At 45.4% G+C, this 22194-nt stretch overlaps 1 protein-coding gene across 5 annotated transcripts in view; it reads right to left on the minus strand.

Annotated features, from left to right (window-relative positions):
- Positions 1–22194, minus strand: part of CPNE2 (copine 2) — a 947004-nt gene that overhangs the window by 197698 nt on the left and 727112 nt on the right. For all 5 annotated transcript variants that reach the window (XM_069653470.1, XM_069653479.1, XM_069653462.1 and 2 more), the window contains one exon: positions 1036–1125. In XM_069653470.1, coding sequence (XP_069509571.1) covers positions 1036–1125 — 90 coding nt within the window. The remainder of the gene's footprint in view (positions 1–1035; positions 1126–22194) is intronic.

Below are 22194 nucleotides of genomic sequence, written 5' to 3' on the forward strand. Positions count from 1 at the left end.
AGAAAAGGTAAAATCGTCCTCCATACCTTCAGTTTAACAAAAGTGGTCTGACAAACAGAGGACACATGAGCTTCTCTGCAGCCACTGGGCAAGAGTTTAACCCCCAGACTTATAACCAAATCAACTGGCAGGAGGCATGGCCAGGGAGAAGACAGCCAGTAATCAGTACCCCAGGCTGAACTGGAGGTGGGAGGCCAACCCCCAGGACCTCTGTTTTCTCTCCATTTAAAGTTAGCAAATTCAAAGCCATCCCGTCCCCAATGGAAGACAAACAGCTCTGCAGCTTAGATGGGGATTTGACACCGGGGAGTTTTGGCAAAAAAGCACCTCTGCGTCATCTGCATAGGTGTAAAACTGCACCCGGTGATTTGTAATGGGATCAGCTAACGGACCCAGGTACAAATTAAATAAAAGGGGAGAGAGGGCAGAGCACTGTGGGACACATGTCAACCGCACCAGGGGAGATTTAAAGGGGAAAGAAACACGGTCTGAAAGCAATCAGACAAAAAAGATTAAAACAAAAGAAGCAGGTAACCTGCAACTCCTGCCCCTTCGAGTCTCTAACAGGATCCCATCGTCAATGGTATCAAAGGCCGCAGAGAGGTCCTAAAGCAAAGCAAAACTACAACAAGGAGGTGTCTGAAGTCTGCTGTGGGTTGGTTGTATTATTAATAATGGTTGCTTGCCAATTTCATTTTTGAAAACAGGCATCCAGCATATAGTATAAATCTATGCATGGCCCCCATCCGTTCAATTGAAACCAGGAGCAGAGATGCATTTGCTTTCAGCTCTCTTGCACAATTGTGAATACTCAGAATAACAGCCTCAGCACGTTTCACAAGCTATTTGGAAAACTGCACAATAAAAACGGCACTCGTGCGACGTGCCATAACACTTCTATCTATGTCTCGTTTTCCTTATCACAGTAAAAACATACGCATTGGCACAAAAACTGGGTGTGTTTTCACACATCTAGTGTACGAGAGCCAAGATGGTATTTCCTGAAGTCATCCTGCAACGAGCACATTACATTACCTTAATCACTTTATCTATGTCTCCGTCACACAGGGACACCAGTGGCACAGTGAAGGGTTTCCAGACCGGATCAAGGGTATATTTGATGACCTAAGGGGAAACATTAAAAAAATACAATAAAAAATAACGCATAAATACTAATTGCATTTAAAAATAATTAACTAGATGGTTTGATGCTTCGGTCCTTAATCTTTTTTAAATATGTTGCGGCAGGAGAAGCAAATACTAGTGAATGAGCAAAATGCAAAACCAACTAGAAAACTTCTCCAATCTATCAGAAGACCCTGGGGGCATGATGCTCAACAGGACTGGAACAGCACCTTTAACAATGTATCACTAAGAGGCGCAAGTAAACGTTTGTAAATCTGCAGGTCTTACATGTTTTTTGCTGTTCCAGGTGAAAATGCCCAAGTGCTACCCTCACCCATCTCCAATCACCTTATCACACAGCTACAGATGAGGAGAGTGGAGACTGCACAGACACTTTGGGCCTCATTACAAGTCCGGCGGTAACCGAGCCGGAAAAAACGGCAGGTTACCGACGGACTCTTATTACCATTCTGCCTCCGTGATTCCCGGAATCACTGGGGCATTACAACCCCGGTGACCCGGTAATTCCGGAGGCGAAATTCTGTAAATCCCCATTCCCATGAAGTGCTATAGGACTCCATGGGAATGGGGAAGTGGAAACACCGGCACCATGCTGTAGTGGTGCCAGTGTTTCCACGTCCGCCTGCAGGCGGGTGGTGTTAAACCCGCCAGGTCAGACCTGGTGGGAGTGACACCTCCCGTCTGCAGGACTCGGAATCAGCCGGTCCGGAAAGAACGGTGGTGGCGGATTTACCACCAATGTTCTTTCTGGACCAGCTGACCCGTAATGAGGCCCTATCCTTCTTTCATTCTCCCTACCTCCTTTTTTCTTTCTTTTTCTTCTATTACTATTATCTCTGTATACATCCATCTTTACCCTCTATCCGTGCTTGCTCTGTCCATCACTTAGTGATTCAATCATTCTCTTTTTTTATGCATCCCTAATTATCCACCTATCTATCAATTATACATGCATCTACCCAACCACTTATCCATATAATGTCCTCTTTACTTCATCAGCATCTCCCTGTTGTATTCCAATTTTCTCTTTCTTCCTTCCCATCTCCTTTACACCTTCTTTCGCGCTCTCTTTTGCCCTCATGTTCTCTTCCTCACTTTCATTTGCACGTGCAGCATTTGTCCTTTCCTGTTTATTTCCCTCCTTCCTCTTTCATACTCTCTTTTTCTATTGCTATTCCCTGCTTCTTTCTTTTGCTATGCTGTCAAGAGTTTTGACCCATGTTGAATCGATAGACTGGGTGAATGTGGGGATGAGCTATCGCCGCCCACATTCACGCCAGAAAAGGAGAACTGCGCAGTTGGCACGAGACCACATCACCACTCTACTGTAAGGATGCCATCAAAACAATGTTAAGCAAGGGTCCTATACTATCAAGCAAAAGACCACTCTATTGAAATGCAGTAATTCAAGACAATTCAAATATGGATGCAGTACCGACAAATTACCCAAGGTGGCGCTAGCTGTCTAAACTCTGACAGGGAAACTGTATTTAGGAGTTGCAAGAGGGGCAGGGACTTCAAAGTTTGTTAGTTAATTGAAAATCTAGCCACCTGCTGTTCCCAGAGGCCAAGAGGCTGGGAAACCTTAACATCTCAGAGATTCCCACACTAGGAGGCAGGATATGACATGACCCTGTTGATTCATTGAGGAGAGACTTCCAGGCAGCCTGCTGGAGCCCACACAAAAGGCTCTTTCTGTTGAATAGGGTATGTTAATTTTGAGTGTTTCCTGTCAACAGCCCTCTGCCAGCAAGGAGAGACATGTGATCACTGACCCACCCAGACTACTGGAGGGGGACCCAAACACTTGGGGGAGTTGAATTGCAACAAATATATATTTTATAGAAACAGTGATAATTTATTGTAACCAAATGACAGGAATGTACAACTTTGAGAGTCTTAGTTTGAAAAATGCCCTCACGATTTGAGTCCAAACTCCAATTTGTACCATGTTCTGGGGCAAAACCCTGCTAATTATGATTATTGTAGACAATGTGTTTAAGCTAAAGACATGGAAAGTTACTGGGATATATGTGGAAGGGAAATGTACCTTTGTATAATTTTTGATGAAAAACCAATGTTGCAAAACCCACTAAAATCGAAAATAAGTTGCCATTTTTGAATGCAAGCTCCTAGAAATGCCAGAGTCAGGACAGGGACTATCTTTAGTAATATATGATGTGTGTATGTGATGTCAAACAACTGTCTACCTGGGAAATATGTATTTGGATCAGGAATAGATTTGTGTGCACATTGACCAGGGGAGTGTCATTTCTGCAGGTCATAAAAATGACATCACTCTGACACACTATCCCTTCCCAAATCAGGGACCAAAGAATCTATTGACCTATCAAATCAAGAGAGGGGCGGGCTTAGGGATGCTAGCCTCTCCACCCACTTTCCAAAACACATAAAAAAGAGACTGCTGGGACAGGTAGAGACATTCAATTCCATTTGCTGCGGAGCATGCTGACCGACGACTTCACATCCAGAGATCCAGACTTCAAATCCATCAATCTCCAGAATTTGTAGCAGAGAGGCCTGAATCCACCAGCTGAATCCTCTTCAGCAGGCCTCAAAACCAACCAAACTATTCAACAGCCGGGCGAGCTGTTTGAATTTTTGCCAAGAATTTTTGCAAGAACCTGTAGCAGTATCCAGAAAGCAGTGCTGTATCCGGAACCCGAGAGAACCACAAACCAGACCGTTGTGAGCAGATCCGGTGCTTGACAGACCCAGAGAGCAGAGCTGACCCAGATAGCCGGGGCTTCAGAACCACCCGCCGGAAGTCCCGTCCAACCCGACCAGACCATGACAAGGCCTATTTCAAATTGATATTGTGAGTACCTAGCAGAACTGTGCAGAACCAATCTCTTAGTTAAAATAATCTAATCCAAACTATTTTAACCTAAGTAGAACAGCCTCCTAGAAATCGTGTCATCTGTCATTTTTAAAGCTGCACAACTGTCACCTGTCAATTCTGCAGCTGCAAGCTGTCACCTGTCATTTTGAGTACTTTAAATCCGAAAATCTACCTTTATTAAATCGTCTGTATCTCTGGAACCGTTTGTCCTAGGAACGAGATTTAACTTTCTTCTGAAAGCTTAGAATCTAGGCTTCCCAACGAACAATAGGACTTCCTATTCCCTATAGCTTTTCCGTAATCGCGAGACACGCACTCGCGAAATTTACCACGATTTGCGATTTGGCCCGATTTGTTCATCTGTAGAAATCAGCAGCTTTTTGCTTCTCTTTGCTAAAATTCGTTTGCAATCTGCTAATCATTCATACATTCATAAGAGTATTGTTAAAGTGAGCCTGAACTAATATAAAGTAGCCATCACCTACCCTGAACCTCTAGAGGGAATTAAAAGCAATTTTAGCACCTTTTCACTTCCTTGCAAACCACATTAAAGTAATTCGCCTGTGTTTAAAACTCATCCCTGTTTTCCCTAAGCTTGCTGGGAGAACTGGAACTGTGTATTGCATTATAAAGTGTGATTTGTGGGGATTCCTGAAGACTGTGTGCTCTCCTCCCATTTCTTATATGCATAGGGGGGAGTGAATTGCCAGAGAAAAAGTGATTATTTTATCTTTTGCTAAAATCATATCAAGTATTTATGTACTGCATTTCATTCCTCATTGCTTTTCCCTTGAAACCATAAAAGTATTTTTGCTACTTTATCCATCCTATACTAACTCCTCATTGATTGTAAAGAAGTGTGCTAGTGCCAGATTACCCATTGTTGATCAACATCATATTCTGAAGTGTGATATCAGTTATCAATTTATTTATAAAGTGTGATAGATATATATTGTTGAATTGTCCAAATAAACCTTTTTAAATTGCAAAACAAACATACTTCTTGGCTCAGTGGGGTCAGTGGGATTCTAAGAGGGCGGTTGTTATACAAGGGTTGTCATCCAGAGTATTGAACTGGATATAAAAATACATCAATAAGGTTTTCCTCAGCATCCCAGACTAGGCATTGACTTAGCTGTAGTGTTGATTGAACATCGCTTACAATGCCTCCCTTGTTCTTGAATTCTCGTCGTGTCTCACTTTCTCTCGGTCCTTCCCTATAGCTGATCAGTAGCAGGCCAGTTATTTATGACCGTTTTATACAAATGTTATTGTACATAGGCTTATTACAAACCTTATACAAAGCACTTAAGAATAAGAGTATTTACCCCAATAAGTGTATTTTATTAGTGAATAAAAAATGTTAACTGAAAAATGGAAAAGATTTTGTAATATTTATTTCTTTGCATTTTTTTTACAACAATTTTGATTAATTTTGTACTTACTCAACACACTTTACACATTGCTAATAATATCCAAAACTCACACAATAACAGAACACCTTCCGTACCCACCCCCCAACTTCCCCATGATCTAGGCCTACACCACAATTTTATTCATATTTACCTCACGTCTTAACATCATACCTCTACTCCACACATGCCCAGAACATATGCACCAGGTCTGCATCCACCTCCCCACATTTCGGGCACTTCTGAACCTCTTGTCGGTTAAACCTGGCTATTTTATTTGGAGTCAGGTATGCCCTGTGCGTCACGTACAACTGAATTTGCTGTAGTTGTGTGTTCCTCAAAACTTTCTTATGATACAACTTCACTCTGCTCCACCCTTCATCTGACAATGATTCCCCTAGGTCCACCTCCCATTTTCCTCTAACCTGATCTATTTCTCTGCTCCTCTTAGTACCTCATATATACGGGATACCTCAGGTCCTCTCTCCGACACATCATAAAATGTCTCAGTAAACTTGTCCAGCTGCAAGGGCATGACAGAGGCTGGCCACCTTCGCTTCAGGCCGCACAGAAGCCTAGCATGCATGATGTATTGCTCACTATGTATTCTGGTATCTGCTTTCAGCTCCTCAAATGCACAGGGCAATCCCTCACTGAGTATATTTACCAGTGTGGCTACTCCCATGGGTTACCAACTCTTCCGGATATTCTTCCTGGTTTGTTCATCCACCCCTCCTAATGTGACTAGCGGTATCTGCAGGGAATATAGTGTTGCTCCCCCTAGTAGTTTCCTTGCTTTGTGCCACCTGTTACACCCTAGGCGCACCAGTAGGCTCTTGCTGGTTTTATACGAATCCGGCAGCCATGTAACTTCTTTCAGGAAGAAAGGCGCACCGACCTCGCCTAGCAGCCTCGATTCCAATGTTTGCTCATCCGACAGCCACCTGGCCAGGAATTGCAGTTGACTAGCCATGAAGTATATCTCAAAATTAGGCAGCCATATGCCTCTCTGTTCATATGAGTTCTGGAGCTTCCATAACACCACTCTGTCAAAAGCACCCTCGGGATTGCAAAAGGGACATTAGAGAAGAAATGTAGGACTCTAGGCAGTACCACCATCTTCAACATTGCTGTGCACCCCATCATTGACAGTGGTATTTTAGCCCAGAATGACATGCTTTTCTCAATTTTGTCCATTGCTTTAACCGTGTTGTGCTTATGTTCTACCTTGGGATCGTGTTATATGTCCACTTCTAAGTACCTGAATGTGTCTAGCTCTCCCTTAATCAGTAATACTGGCAATTTCAGAATGGGTTTCCCCCTATACCCTCCCAAAGGGTACAAACACGACTTCTGGGGGTTCACTGTTATTCCTGATACTAGGGCACATCGTGCCATCATGTCTAAGACATACTGCAAGCTCTCTTCTGGGTATTGAAGGTACAGGATCATGTTGTCTACATACAATGAAATCAGATGTCTCCCTCCCGGTGTGCTTATGCCCACCTCTCCGAACTCAGTCCTCAAGTAGACTGCTAAAGTTTCGAACGCTAATATAAAGAGCATCAGGGACCATGGACATTCTTGCCTCATGCCTCTACGTAATTGCCATTGTTCAGAGAAGGTGTTGCCCGTTTTGACTCTCGCTATCAGTGTATTATACAATATTTTGACCCACCTTATGTATACAGGCCCTATACCAAAGCCCTCTAAAACTGCCAGCAACCAGGGACATTTGACTGAGTTTAAGGCCTTCCCTGCTCCGAGTGCCACCACTGCAACTTTCTGTGTCTCTTTATATGTATGGTCAATTATATGGTGTAACCTTCTCAAATTGTTAGTGATGGTTCTATGCGGGACGTATCCTGTCTGATCTGAGTGAATAGGTTTACCTATCACGAGCCTCAGTCGCATTGCCATCACTGCAGTGAGGATCTTTCCATCTTGGTTCAGCAAGGACGGAGGTCTGTACGACCCACATTCAGTGTACGGTTTGTTATGTTTAAGAAGGGGGATGATTATTGACTCCCACAATGACCCAGGTAGCACACCATTTTCCAATGTTTCATTCAGCATTGCCAACAGTGAGGGAAGGATATCTGCCCTGTATTCTTTATAAAATTCACTAGGGAGCCCGTCCGCCCCAGGGACTTTGCTGGTCGGCAGTTCCCTAATAACTTTATCACTTGTAATAGGCATCTCCAGTTCATCCCTCTCCTCTGCGTTCAGCTTGGGGAGATTTAGCTTCATCAGTGTGTCTTGTATGTCCATTTCCTCCTCCCCCGTAGTTTCCTTATAGTATTTAAAAAAGCACTTATTAACTTCTTCCTGGGTTTCTAACAGCCTCCCGTCCCTACTATGTACTGCTCGGATTGATTGCCGTGTGGTTTCACTTTTATACAACCAAGCTAGCAGTCTGCCGGGCTTATCTCCCTCTTGCATGTTGGCGCTGTGTATATTTCTTATAGCTACGTTTACCTAGCCATTCCCACAACAACCTACATTCTAGCTGGAGGTGAGACACCTCCCCAGCTTCCTCCAGCGTCCCATTCCCAGCCCGCATTATGGTTTCCGGTTTATTCTCTGTCATCTGAAGGTCCCTCATTATCACCCCTTGTAGCCCCTTAGATTTGGCCATTGCTGCTCCCCGCATCACCACTTTAAAGGCCTCCCATAGTGTCCCAGCTGAGTCTACACTGCCGGTGTTATGCTTTAAATATTCCTGCACTTCTGTTCTCATGTGTTCATGGAACCCATAGTCTTTTAGAGCTTCCACCCTTAGTCTCCAAGTTGGGATTTTGGCTCGGGGAGGTAGTATTTGCCATTTGGTGATCAGGGGGGCAAGGTTGGACAAAACTCTCGCTTTATATTCGACTTGTGTGAACTTGTGTATTGACTCTACCCCTACAAACACATAATCTAATCTGGTATATAGGTGGTGTGGGGCTGAATAGTGCGAGTAACCCCGGTCCTGCGGGAATATCACTCTCCATACATCTACTCATTTCAGTATGCAGCAACCCTTTTAACGTTTTGGCAGCAGGGGCTGGGCGAGTATATTTATCATCTGATCTATCTTTTGTTGGGTCTAAAGCACAGTTAAAATCTCCCCATACCAATGCACAGTCCCTGTGTAGACTAAAGTTAGGGTATAGTGATTTAAAGTAAGTAGTGGTATCTTTCAGGGAATACGTATTAATGACACATATTTCTTTGTTTTCCACCATGCCCCTAACAATAGCCATCCTACCATCGTTGTCCACCGCTGTCTGAAGGACCTTGAAAGGGACTCTCGGCGCAACCCAAATCCGGACTCCTGTGGCATACGCAGAATAGGCTGAACCTATCGTCTTCCCGCTCAATTTATGTGCTACAATCTCCTGTCTATCCCTGGTGAGGTGAGTCTCCTGTAGGAGCGCTATATCTATTGTTTGGCATTTAAGGTTTGTCATAATCCTATTTCTCTTTATGTAGCTATTCATTCTCCTGGCATTCCAGGTGGCAATTCTAACATCACCCATGGTCGTCTACCGCTTTGGAATCCTGCCTCATACTCAGACTCATACTCCTCTTTCGTCTATTGTGTGCATTAGTGTAGACCTCCATCCCCTTAAGTACCTCAACTCCCACCCCACCCTCTGCCTCAACCGTCCCCAACTATTGCCAAGCTCCACCCCTGGATCTCAGGCTTCTCAGCATTTTGTCCTTTTCCCGGCTATCAGCCAGTACTCAGAGCTCTGCAGGAGGTTACCGTACTACCTGGATCCTGCCTAAACTACCTTCCTACTGAGGGGAAATAACATGCTCTTTCTCGCCGTTTATAAGGTTGCACCCCTAGTAACTCCTGTATTTTGCTCATAGTATGCTGCACAGTAAATGTAATACCTTATCATGTATGTGTACTCATTATATCCATATTATCTTATTCTGGGTTATTTCCTCATATCAAGTTCAGTGTCATTTATATCACCTCACCCTGCGGCATACGTTCTATCCAATAGCACTTCCAGGAAGAAATGCCAAATCACTTATCCCCTCTGCTCTCCAACTGGTCATCTGTTCCTGCTGGGCAGTTTTTCATGTCAATCCACTTTGTAGCGTCCTCTGGGGTCTCGAAGAAAAATGCTCTGTCTTTGTACAGGACCTTCAGCTTTGCTAGATACAGCAACATATCTTTAAAGCCGTCCTCCCATAACCTTCTTTTCACTGCCACATAACTCAGACGTTGCTTCTACACCAGGAAAGTGTAATCCAGGTACGCCATGATAGTCGCTGACGCTCTGCTTACTGTACCTTCTTTGTGAAAATGCGCCAGGATCTTCTCCCTTTCTTTGTAGTTGAATATCTTGGCGATGATCGGCCTGGGAGGGGTCCCAGGAAGCGGCTTCCTCGTTAGGGCTCTGTGCACTCTCTCCACTGTGAACCCCTGGGTGAGCGATCCACCGCCTATTTCCTGCAGAAACATACTTTCGATGTAGTTAGTCAGATCAGAACTTTCCTCTCCTTCCGGAAGTCCCACAATGCGTATATTGTTTCTGCGCGCCCACCCTTCTGCCTCCTCTGCCCTGTATTCCAGGTTGCGCATTTGTTGCTGCAATGCGGAGAAATCCTTGGCGTTTTTAGTGCAAATGCCAGTGTGTGTTTTAACCTCCTTTTCTAGCCCCCCTGTACGCTCAGCTAGCGCCCTGACATCTTGTCTCAGCAGGTTGACGTCTACACTTATGGCATCAATCTTACACTCCAAGGATGTCTTCATCTCTGTGATGGCGGCATCAATCTTGGACTCCCACAATGCTTTCAACTCAGCAATGGCCTGCAGGATCTGGTGATCATCCCGCGGTGGGGTTACTTCACTTGGCATACTTTGTCCTCTGGCTCTTGTGGTCTCCCCTGCTTGAAAAAATCAATTAACGACTGACTCCCTTACACTGTTTTGATGCCATATGTCCTCTGTGATGCAATGGGAGACCACTCTTATGCAGTGATTCCTGTTAATCGCCATCCTGACTGCACTCAGACGTGGGGTTCACCCCCTGCTGCGGTTGGTGCCAATTTTGCTCCAGCCGTAGAATGGCGATTGTTGTGCACCTTTGCTTTGCCAACTGTTTACAGTTGTGGGAGGGCTTTCGGTGAGCACCCTACCACTGCAACAATTGGAGTTATTGCCCAGTTTCAGTGCCCTCCACAAGTTTATGGCAGTTGTGTTCCCCACCACTCTTATTCGGGTGTCAGGCTCAGGAGTTCAATTGTCCCGTTACATGCTCAGGGAGTGCTACCATTAAGTTCTAAATTTTCCCGATCCCCAGGGGTCTTTCCCAGCATCCTATTGTCTCTTCAGGCCATTACTGAGCAGTGAGTTTGCCGGGGCCATTATTATCTGTGCTTACTGCTTACACAAGTGGCCCCTCAGCGTTGGTGCTGGGCTCTCAGTCTCCTATACCTTGTATTTACTGGCTAACTGTTTGTGCTTGTGCCGCTGTGACCGTATTGCAGCACTCGTTGCAGTTGAATTAGAATTAGAAAAGAGCTCCACCCCAAACCTGGTACGAGGTGTACAGCTTGCTTCTGACCTATAACAACAGGCTCCAGGGCGCCCTTCGTTAGGTTGCCTCACAATCGTTTCTCCTGCATTCCAGCTTGGCTAGGGGCTCTATGCTGCGCTCCTCCTCTTCTCACCCATGCTTCGGATGTTGCTTAACACACTGTTGATCCTCCTTTCAGGGGCATAACGACTCTCCGTACCTTCCGGTTTGCAGTGCACCTTCAGTAATTGTTGTGGTGCATATTTCGGCGGTTCCAATGCGTGGACCTGGCGCATGACATGTAAATGTTCTCTCCTCCTCCACTCTTTAGTATTTACTTTGCATCCTCTCTGTGGGCTCTGCGCATCATTGCTCCATGTTGCTCATTCAGCAGCTTTTCTTATCACGTTGTGCGTTTCACGAAGCAGGCGCCCGCACTGCTTCAGATCGTTTTACTTGATCATGCCTGCTTACCCGACATGGTATTGCTACTCCTGCCATCGCTGGTGCATATGCTCCAGGTCAGGTGTCCCGTTCTTCGTGCAGCCGCTCAGTGGACACCCATGCTCTGCGTGTTCTCCGTGGCCGTACACCGCCGTCTTAACATGCATCCCTTGAAACAATGTATACCTTGCTTCTTGGAGTTACTGCCCGCGCCCGTCAGCCGTTTGCAGTTCGGTTCCTCCCGATACACTGTAGCTGTTGCTACCTGCAAACCTCTTCGCATGAGCTCCGGTGAGGTTTCTCGTTGAAATCAGGGCTCCACATCCGTTCACCCTCAATGCGTGGATTCACCTTTCCTTTGTTCTAGGTTGGTGCCATTTTATTGCGCTCGATCACAACATCCTCCAAACTTCCTTTCATTCGCGTGCTGTCCAGCATGCAGGTTTCGTCTCGGATATGGCTTCTTTTTTACCGTTCAAATATTGTTTATTACATCTGTAGAGCGTCCGGATCTTCCTCGGATCTACAGGAGCTTCGAGATATACGTCCTTTTACGTGGTCATGTAGCCACGCCCACTTATAGGAACAGAATTGTTTTTAAAAACCGAGAAATATTAATAAATACATCACACAAATTCATATGACCTCATAGTAAACACTCAAAAACACCCACAAACTTCATAATAAAACTCTCCATAGAATTAAAATACAATATAAAAATATTGGTTGACCTCTCAGAATATAATACCAAAAACTGTCCAAATTTAACAATGACACCTCATACACATATGAACTAAAAATAAATTATCTTTTCGTTTGTAAACACGGACAGTTAATCCTTAAATGCTTCAAAGTTTCAGTTTTTCAACTACAGAATCGACATTTACCATTAATACACTGACTTCTAATAAAAATATTTTCTTGAGTAAGCATGAAGTTAAAACGTATTCTTAAAAAGACATTCCTAAAACGATTATCAGCACATTGCCTTATATATTTCGGTATAGACCCTCTTCTTTTATTTTCCAGTGCAATGTTCGAATACAGTTTATATTTCTTCCTCCCATCACACGTTGCAATCCACTCTAACGCAAGCTTTTTTTTACTAAAATCGAGTCGGTAAAAAGCATATCCAATGTGGCCTCATCATCTTCCAACATCTGAGGACATTTCTCTTAAAAATTCACAAAACATCCCACATTCAGACCCTCTATTTGCTTGCAAGCAATGTGATACAATTATTGGGGATCAGATTACAAGAGTTCTTAAAATAAAGATCATAGTATTCAAGAAACTAACCCAGACAAAGGGCCTCATTACGAGGTTGGAGGTAGCCATGGAGCTACCGACTCCGCCCTGGTGAATGGAGCAATTACGGTCCATTCCAAGGTTGGCGGGACCGGTAATTCACCATTCACCAGGCCCCTTCCCCATTCCCATTTGAGCCCCATTAGGGCTCAATGGGAATGGGGATGGCACTAATAACGGTACCGCAAATTGCGGTACCGTTATTATCTCCAGAGTCCCTTTGCGGGTCCCGTCCTTAACGCCTGCAAAAACCAGGCGTTAAGGGAGGACCCGCAAAGGGAACTTGTAGTAGGGCGGTAAGGGATTACCGGCACCGGTGCCGGTAATCCCTTACCGCACACCTCGTAATGAGGCCCAAAGAAGTTAAACCCAGCTCATAACGCAGTATCACTGCCAGTACTGAATTAGGCATGGTCAGCAGCTTTTGCAAAAGTATACCCTCAGAAACAGCATACTCAAATTTCTCAGATAATGAGGTAGTTCCCACTCTGTACAACATAGATGGAATCACTAAAAGTGAATCAGAGGACACAATGTAAATCAACAATATTTCCAACAGATAAACATCATTCGACTTTCTAGTTGTTTACATTTATCCCGAATATGGCTTTCTAAGGTCATCCACTGCGATGTTCTAGTGAACACATGACCCAAGAATTTTGTTGTTTGTTCTAGTTACAGTACCTTCTTACCTATTTAACCATTGTAAATGTATATATTTAGTTCCCTTACCATTGCAGAGAACATGCATTTTTGAGTGGGATTAGCCACCAGTTTATTCTGTGCTGTATATTCCTCAAAGAGAAGCAAAAGATGCTGCAGTCCAATTGGGGTCTTGTCCATAAGCAGGAAATCATCGGCGTATCCCAGCCAAAAACAATGTGTATTGGCAATGATTGGTGGGACAAATACAGCCGGTTCCAAAAAATCACCAAGATCAGGTACATACAGGTTAAAAAAAGCGCAAGGGGGGCAACATGCACCTCTGCCTCAAACCACGTGCAGTGGGAATAGCTTTGGACCCCTCACCATATGCATTTAGCCTTAATCTGCGTATTGGCATGGTTTTGTATTACAATGTCTAATAAGTAATTCAGTAACTTCCCCCTGTACAGCTTGTTCCAGAGTCTAACTCTAGCTACAATGTCGTATGCAAGACTAAGGTCTACTGTCATGATATACAAAGGGTGCATCGCCCCCCACCACTATGGCTGGCACACTCAATTAATGAATTGATGACAAGACCATTTGGATCGGTCCCAATCCCCCTCCTAAAGCCTGTTAGAAATATTGACAATGTATCTATCTGATCAATCCATCTGAAGAATAGACTGAAAAGATCTTGCTGTCAGCATCTAGGAGGGTGCTCGGGCGGTAGCAACATGGATCGAGGTGGTTTGCCTTCTTATTAGCTGGGGCCACACGCAAAAGCTTCCACGAATGAGGCAAAATGTTTCTTCCTAATATACTATTAAAAAGGATGAATAATACCAATGCCCACATCTGTGGAGCCATTTTCATGATTTTATTGCATAGCCCATTTGGGCCGTGGGGCACGTGAGTCAGACACAGATTGCATGATCTAATGAATTTGTTAAATGGAGATCTCCAAATTCCACTCACCCTCATAAGTAAATTCAACGGACTCAGTCGATATATTTCAATAAAACTCTATGAAGGGGTCACTCCAAACCTGCTCAGGTGTAGGATGCATAAATGCCGCCTTACAATGGTGCCCCTTTCTTTTTACTAACGTCCAAAAGTTTTTTCCATCATGTTGAGTAATAGCCCTGAAAATCATCTGACCATTCTTTTGTGTCATTGGATATTTGTGCGCTCTTAACCAGTTTTTATAATTTGATTTCTCCTTTCTAATCAAATAGTTCTTTCTACTCCAGATTCCCCCTGAAATTACCTAATAATCCGTCTCATTTGTTTCTTCCTCTGCAGACCATTTTCATAAAAATGGTGAGATTTTTGTTATTGAACTGAGGGACAGATTTTATCAGCCATAGCCATCACCCTATACAATACAAAGGTTGAGAAATTCTGCATGGACACTTTCCTAAACTTCTGACATAATTGGGTATCATTCCAAAAACATTCCAGTCGTGTATTGACTAGTTGCATTCGGTTGAGATTCCAGGATACTCAATTTCTTTGTTGATCTATTACCACATTTTTTACAACCGGTTAACTCTGGAAGTGTTCACTTCACGTCCAGGTGAGAAACTAGTATACAATGATCACTAATGTGAACATTAATGACTTCACATTTTTCACACAAATGGAATAGTAACTCCATAAACGCGAAATCATCTATCCATGATTTTAGTTCATCCTTATGCCATGTTGGCCTGCTGGGGATATCCCCAGTTACTTGACCATTAGCGATAACAAAACCCCAATCAGCACAAAATTCAGTCCATATTTTTACCCATACTCCTCTTGTCCAACGTTATAACTGGAGTCAACATACTTCTCCCCTACAAAGCAATCAACATACAAAATACACTGAGTTCCAATCGCCTGCAAGGTCCCTCCACTTTAAATGCCTCAATACATTTCCCCACGCTGCCCAAAAAAGATCTTAAATCCGAATTGTCGGGATGCCCGTAAATATTGAAGAGAAGGATTTTCTTTATTGTGAGATTATTGACTAGCTTAAATTCCACTGCTAAAGCACCTCTCACTTCAGAAGAGGCAAGTTTCCCAGATAACTGTGGATTATGTTTCAATGCTATGCAAAGACCACCCGAAGACCTGCCACCATTCTGCATTGTGGCCAGTTGCTGGATGATACAGTATCCGTCCCAAATTAAAGTGTCGATAGCACACATTTCCTGTAATAAAACTATCATATAACCTCTCAGTAAATCACATATTTTATCATCCGGCGTTAGTTTACCAAAGCCCCTTACATTCCAAGAGGCATTTGTAAAATGACGAGTTTCTAGAACTGGTTTGGAAATGGGCACTACCTCCGAAATCCTATCCGGCCCATAGTTAGGGAACATTTTTAGTAGTCTAACGAGCTGGAAGCAAGTCCCCGTTTGCTTGTGATTTAGGCACTACCTACCACCTGAGACTCAAGGAAACACACCCTTCTCCTATCATGACTATTGTCTTCTATAGACGAAGCCCTCTTTTCTCCCATCAGTCTGGGAACCAATGCTTTCTTACCTCATGGAGCCTCCGCAAACTGTATGGAGCATGGTCTAAGATCGAAACCCAATGATCTAAATGCGTTCACCTCTTCCATCAGCATGACCTTCTAACTGGACTGGAGCCCAGTGATGTAGAGGACAGAAAGGTTCCTTGAAGCATGACAACACTGCAAAGATACTTTGAACCAAAGATTCCAAATTCCAGAGGTGCCTTCATAGGTTTATTTTTGATTTGGAAATTCTGCGCCCCCACCCGAGATCTGCCCCCCTAAGCCCGTCTGCGTGTGCCTAGTGAAAGGGCAAGCCCTACCTGAAGCATCACGTTCCATTTGGTTCACTGCCACTCCACATCCCTGGATGCATAGGGCGACTCTCTTTAGTAAGAAGCAGCCCCACCACTTTTTGAACAGGTCTGCATACACAATGAGACGTACTGATATTAGCTTGCAATAGGGAAAAGGTTACTATTCACAAACAAGCCACACTGAGCACACTTCCTTGAGCTCGGATCCACAGATTAAGGTTTGCACACTGATTGGGGACTGGTGCTCGTGGCTCCGCTACAGGTTTCCGAAATCTGCCAATGTCTATGGAAAGTCTTGCAAACAACCTTTGCTATAATAGACGGGGAGTGGGTGCATGTCAGAATAATGGGTGATACAGGACACAATGTAAAATAGAAGAGATGCCCTAGGGGAATAACCCATAGTGTAGATTTCGGCTACAACCCATCCAATTCTAATGAGTGCTGCTGACTGCACTGAACCCTGTTGTGCTGTTAGGTTCACAAAAGGCAGATCGTGGGGAGTTAAGAAAATAAACAAGAAGGCAGTTTTTGAATGATGTGGAAACCGAGAGTGACCTCTTAAATATAGGATTGGTAGGGAGTCAGAGTACCAAAATGCCACTGTGGAACGCTGTCTATGGTCCGTTAAGCGAAAGGAGTTCACGGACTAGATGGGATTAGCAGGTTGCAGCTCAATGCTACCTTTCAAGTCAGAAGCAATTCGTGACGGGGCATTGAAGGTGAAAAGGAGATGTTGCAAACGTATTCAAAAAGGTATTGAGCAATATTGGAGTGTGTGGAGTGACATACAGGGGAGAGTCTCTCAATACTTATTGATAAAGAGGATGTGCAAAAAGACGGACTGATCTTCATTTTACTCTGCGGTCATGGCTAAACATGCCGACCATGGGTCAGATTAAATACCTCGTAGTTTGCAGAATAAAGGAGAGAAGAGCATAAACAGGGTGCCCAATAAGCATTTATCACCACCAAGGGTCAGTAGCAGATCCATATACAGACACTATCTGCAGCGATCTGGTAAAGGTCCGACCTGGCTGTATTCACGATGTCAGGTCTTCAGAAACCCTTCATGGCCAGAAAATGTTTGTCTTGAACTTGCAACAGGAGATGCGGCCCCTGTTTAATGCAGAGAATTCCTTTCCTAAGCAGGCAAAGAAGATAGCAGAACAGATGTGCAAAACCAGGTGTGGACAATACAAGAGGAGATAATTGCTGCTGAGTTCCTCGAGGAGTCTATGAAGGACTCATAGCAGAGTAAAAATACACGGGACCTTTTCTGAGCAGTCCAAGGAAGCCCCAGGGAGGCTGGACATGTGTTGGCCTTGGATGCATACTGCAGAAATGTGGTGTCGTGCCTAGTGGCAGAGCGATCAGTGGGCGAGTCACAATAGGGTGACATTTGTGTTTTGCTCCCATTTGTGCTAGGCATGAGGGCATCCATCCTCTTGTTCTTGACTGCTGTGAGATGAGTGGTGTCAAACGATAATGGGTCAATTTTCGCAAATGTTCATAGCCAGCAGAAAGCAATTGCAGGAGAAGATGGGGCCCTCATTTGGGGGCGTGGCCTGTGGGAGGGGCGTGGCATAAAAAGTACGCAAATCGTAGGGTATACACACAAATATATATAAATGTTATATATTTGTGTGCGTACCTTACTATGGTTTGTGTACTATGCAAGCCATCTTTTCTAAACATAGAAATATGTAACATATTTCTACGTTTATAAAAGATGGCTTGCAAAGTACACAAACCATAGTAAGGCACGCACACAAATATATAACATTTATATATATTTGTGTGCATACCCTACGGTTTTCCTAGTTTTCAGGCCATCTTTTTCTAAACATCTCAGGTTTATAAAAGATGGCTTTGAAAGTACACAATTCAAGCCGTCTTTTATAAAGCTTTGACTACGGACACAATTGTCCGTCGGCAAAGCTTTATAAAAGATGGCTTGAAATGTGTACTTTCAAAGCCATCTTTTATAAACCTCGAAATATGTCGAGGAATCCCCAGGTTCGCCGAGGGTTAAAGACGCCTCGGCGACCTGGGGAAACAAAGGGACAGTCAGTAACTGCCTCTGGTGACCTCTCGCGTGAGGGGTCACCAGATGCAGTTACTGTGACTGACGGAAGTGGCAGCCAGTCACAGCGTTGCTGTGACTGGCTGCCACTTCTGTCAGCTTGCCTGACTTCATTGCAGGTGCATCATCCCGTCGCGGCTGCGGCGGGATAATGCATCCCGCCAATGTTGTGGTAGGACGGGGCCCCGGCAGGGCCCTGGCTCAGTCCCACTTTTTGGAGACTGCCGGGGCCCGGCCCCGGCAGGCCCTGGCCCACTTTAAGCACTGGCCACTACTGATACCAGAAACCCTGACCCTGGAATGGATAGAAGGACATAAGTAGATAGAAAGGAGACTGCCTCAATTTGTCCACAGTGACATTTGTCTGGAGAGAGTGTGCAGATGCCATCACACATTGAATCTTCATGAAAAATAGCAGAAGCTGGGACGGGAAAGGACACTCTCAAGGATTTGCTTATTAACCAAAATGTATTTTGGTTAGTGGATATTTTCAAAATATGATACGTGTGAAGTTAACCAACATAACAGAGTATAAAATGTCTTCATTGAGGAGGGAAGGGATGGATTTTGTTAATTGCTGTTGCTTAGTTGATTGATTGATATTTTATTTCTGTTGCACTCGTACACAAGTGTTTCAGAGCGCGAAAATGCAAGGGAGGGGAACAGGGGAGAACAAAACAGCGATCTTACTAGGCCTAGTGACATTGAGAACGCGCAAGTTGTAAAGACTGGTAGGGGGTGGTCTGTACTTCTGCTCTCTATATGGTAGAGGGGAGGCACAGAGGACCCCAGCCTAGATTCTCTATTCGGTAGCTATGGTCGAGCAATCAAGGCCTAGCTTCTCAGGAGGTGATGCAGGCTGGTTCTTAAGTACAGTGTAGTCCCCAAGCCCCCACAAAGGAATGTCCACACACTGTATTGGTTAGAACACAGTCTTTATATAATCAATATTCAAGGTTATGTACACTTATCATAATAACTCACTTTGTACTTAGGAAAATCAACAATGGCAAATATATACAATTCTAAAGTGGTACCACCCTTTGTATTAGATCTCATTAAAGTGCATCAACAATACTGTAACAATGTCACACAGATCAATAGAGCGAAACCAGCAATAGAGAGAGGAGAGAAAATAAGATGGTTGAGCAATAGGCAGAATACTGGCCCCTACCACTAGACACAGTTCTGTGTGGAGATCCCCCCACCTGGGCAACCTGTAAAATAAAGATATAGCACAAGCCCAGTCCATATATTGTTCTGCAAGTCTTATTCCCTCCTATAATGTTTTTACCCCCCCAATGTACCTGGTGGAGTCGAGTTCTTCGAAGAGGCGTCGACAGATCCTTCTTGAGCGACCCCCTTTCAAGCGGGAGTCACGGATCGTCGAGAGGCGTCGAGAAGCGTCGAGGAACTCGGCGTTCGGCGGCGGGGAATCGACGGCCCTTCTTGAATGCCTTCCCTTTCAAGCGGGAGACACGGGGCGTCGAACGTCCGACAACAAACAGGGTAGAACGGCGTCGATGAGGCGGCAGCTTTGATCCAAGCGGTGCTCGTCGACGACGGAGCGTTGGCGTCCTGCAAGGCAGAGGCGTGCGGGGCACCTCGATGACAATTGTTCTGGACCGCAAAGATTGTGAAGACGGGGGCCCAGCAAGGGCGTCGAGTCGTTCGAGTCTTTGTGGTCTTCGGGTGGCGGGAAACCCACCGGCAGGTTTCTCCTCGGCACGTTGGTCGTCCTCGACTTTCTCCGGCAGGATAAAGCGGTCGACGGTGCGGACGAGGGAGTCCTTCGATTCAAATGTTCTTAGGCAAGGAGCGGACGGCTCCGGTCGTCGGCGGCACGGCGTTAAGTGGTTTCCACGGCTGGGCAAAACAACTTCGACGGGCCTCCAGCGGTTACACAGACCTGCGAACCCTGGTCGACGGCAATGGACTTCGACGGCGGCGATGTCCGGGTGCTTCACTTCGATCTCCTCGGCGGTCCCGTCTCGGGTCGGCAGCCTTTCGAGGGTCTGACTTCCAGGGCGCTTCGGCGAAGATGTAGCGGTGCTCGATGATTCCTCGGAGCACGAGAAGAGGGCGCCTTACCAGGTCCTCTCTCGGGTCAGTCCTCGACGAATTCGGCAGCTTTCAGATCGGTCGAAGCAAGTGCAACAGCAAGTCGTCTTCTTCCAGCTGGGCGTCGAGGATCAGCAGTTCCAGTTACTCTTAGAGTGGAGACTCAGCTTCTGAACGCTTCTGAACAATTACTAGTGGTGAGAGGTCCCCAGATATACTATTCTGTCTCTCATCCACACTGCTGGCACACACTCAGCAGCCAATCATACAGAAGGGCATTCATGCAGTCAGTCAGCCAATCAGGCACACAGTGCATTCAGGCCACACTCCTCCCTTTCAGACACTCACAACAAGGAATGTGGATTGGGACAAGTACCCAGCCATTCAACACACACTGCATTCAGGCCAGTTTCGGGCAGGGCTGTCTCAGTCTTTGTCTCTCATGCCAGAAACCAGACAACCACAACAAGGAGTGTATATTGGTCACACACTCCATTCACCCAGGTCCCACCCACAGGAGGTACCCACAACATACAGTCACTGGGAAGGCTCCAGTCAGTCTAGCTGGGCCTTCACAACAACACCATATATGGAACTTCCACCCAACAGCCAGTCAGGGGGAAGGGACAGAGTCAGGGCTTCCCAGGACTTTGGAAAAACAAGGTAACAGGCAATAGAAAGCAAGAGGCCACAGGGGCCATCTTGTTTCCTACCAGGAATCAACTGATCCCAATGGCAGGGCCTGGGTATCCCAAAATGGAGGACACCCAGAGCACCTGTCAAATTCAGCATGGAGCTGCCACCAGCCCATACCCTGCTCTGTGGGCCACCCACAGGTGCCCAAAAACATACACTAGGGGCACAGGGTTGTACCCCTACCCATGGGTGCCATAAGGGTATCCCATGGGTCTGTTCACCAAACCAAAAGAGAGAGCTGCACTGCCAGGAGTCCCACATGGACTCCTGGGCAGAAAACACGACAGAACACATGATAAAAAGCAGTAAAGGACAAGGATTCAGAGGCCCTGTCCCTCTGATGCATTTTCAGCATCACAGTCGCCCCCCCCAGACTGAGGTGGAGGGTGTCTAATCTGCCACGGGATAGACACCCTCATCCAGACGGTCAACATACCTTCTGGAAAGGCCATCTGCATTATCGTGACTCTTCCCTGGTCTGTGCTCTATGGTGAAGTCTAGCCCTTGCAGGCTAATGGACCACCTGAGCAATTTCGGATTCTCACCCTTCATCTGCATAAGCCACTTCAGGGGCTTATGATCTGTTTGGACTTTGAAGGTAGACCCCGTAAGGTAGGGCCTAAAACGCCTAAGGCTCCAAACTATGCTAAAACACTCCTTTTCAACAGTAGCCCACCCAAGTTCTCTATCCTTGAGTTGCCTACTGATGAATATGATAGGATGTTCTCTCCCCTTGTCATCTAACTGGGACAAGACAGCTCCAATTCCGGTGTCGCAGGCATCCATCTGGACGATAAAGGGTCGGCTGTAGTCAGGCGCACACAACACAGGTGCCCTACACAGACTTTCTTTCAAGCCATCAAAGGCCCTCTGACAGTCTTCGGTCTAATTAACCTTCCTAGGCTGTTTGGGTGAAGTTAGAGCTGTCAGTGGTGCAGCTATGGTTCCATAGTCTGCCATGAAATTGCGATAGTACCCAGTGAGGCCCAGAAAGGCTCTCACCTGGGTTTGAGTAGTGGGAGTCTCCCAGTTCTGTACATCCTGTACTTTACTGGCGAGAGGTTGGATTTGACCCTCTCCTACCTCATGACCAAGATAGGTAACTTTCCCCTGAGCTATCTGGCACTTGGTGGCCTTGATAGTGAGGTTAGCCCTTTTCAAGGCCTGCAGCACCTTATCCAGATG

The sequence above is a fragment of the Ambystoma mexicanum genome, chromosome 1p (genome assembly GCF_040938575.1).
Source record: "Ambystoma mexicanum isolate Mex_15411 chromosome 1p, UKY_AmexF1_1, whole genome shotgun sequence".
NCBI lineage: Eukaryota > Metazoa > Chordata > Amphibia > Caudata > Ambystomatidae > Ambystoma > Ambystoma mexicanum.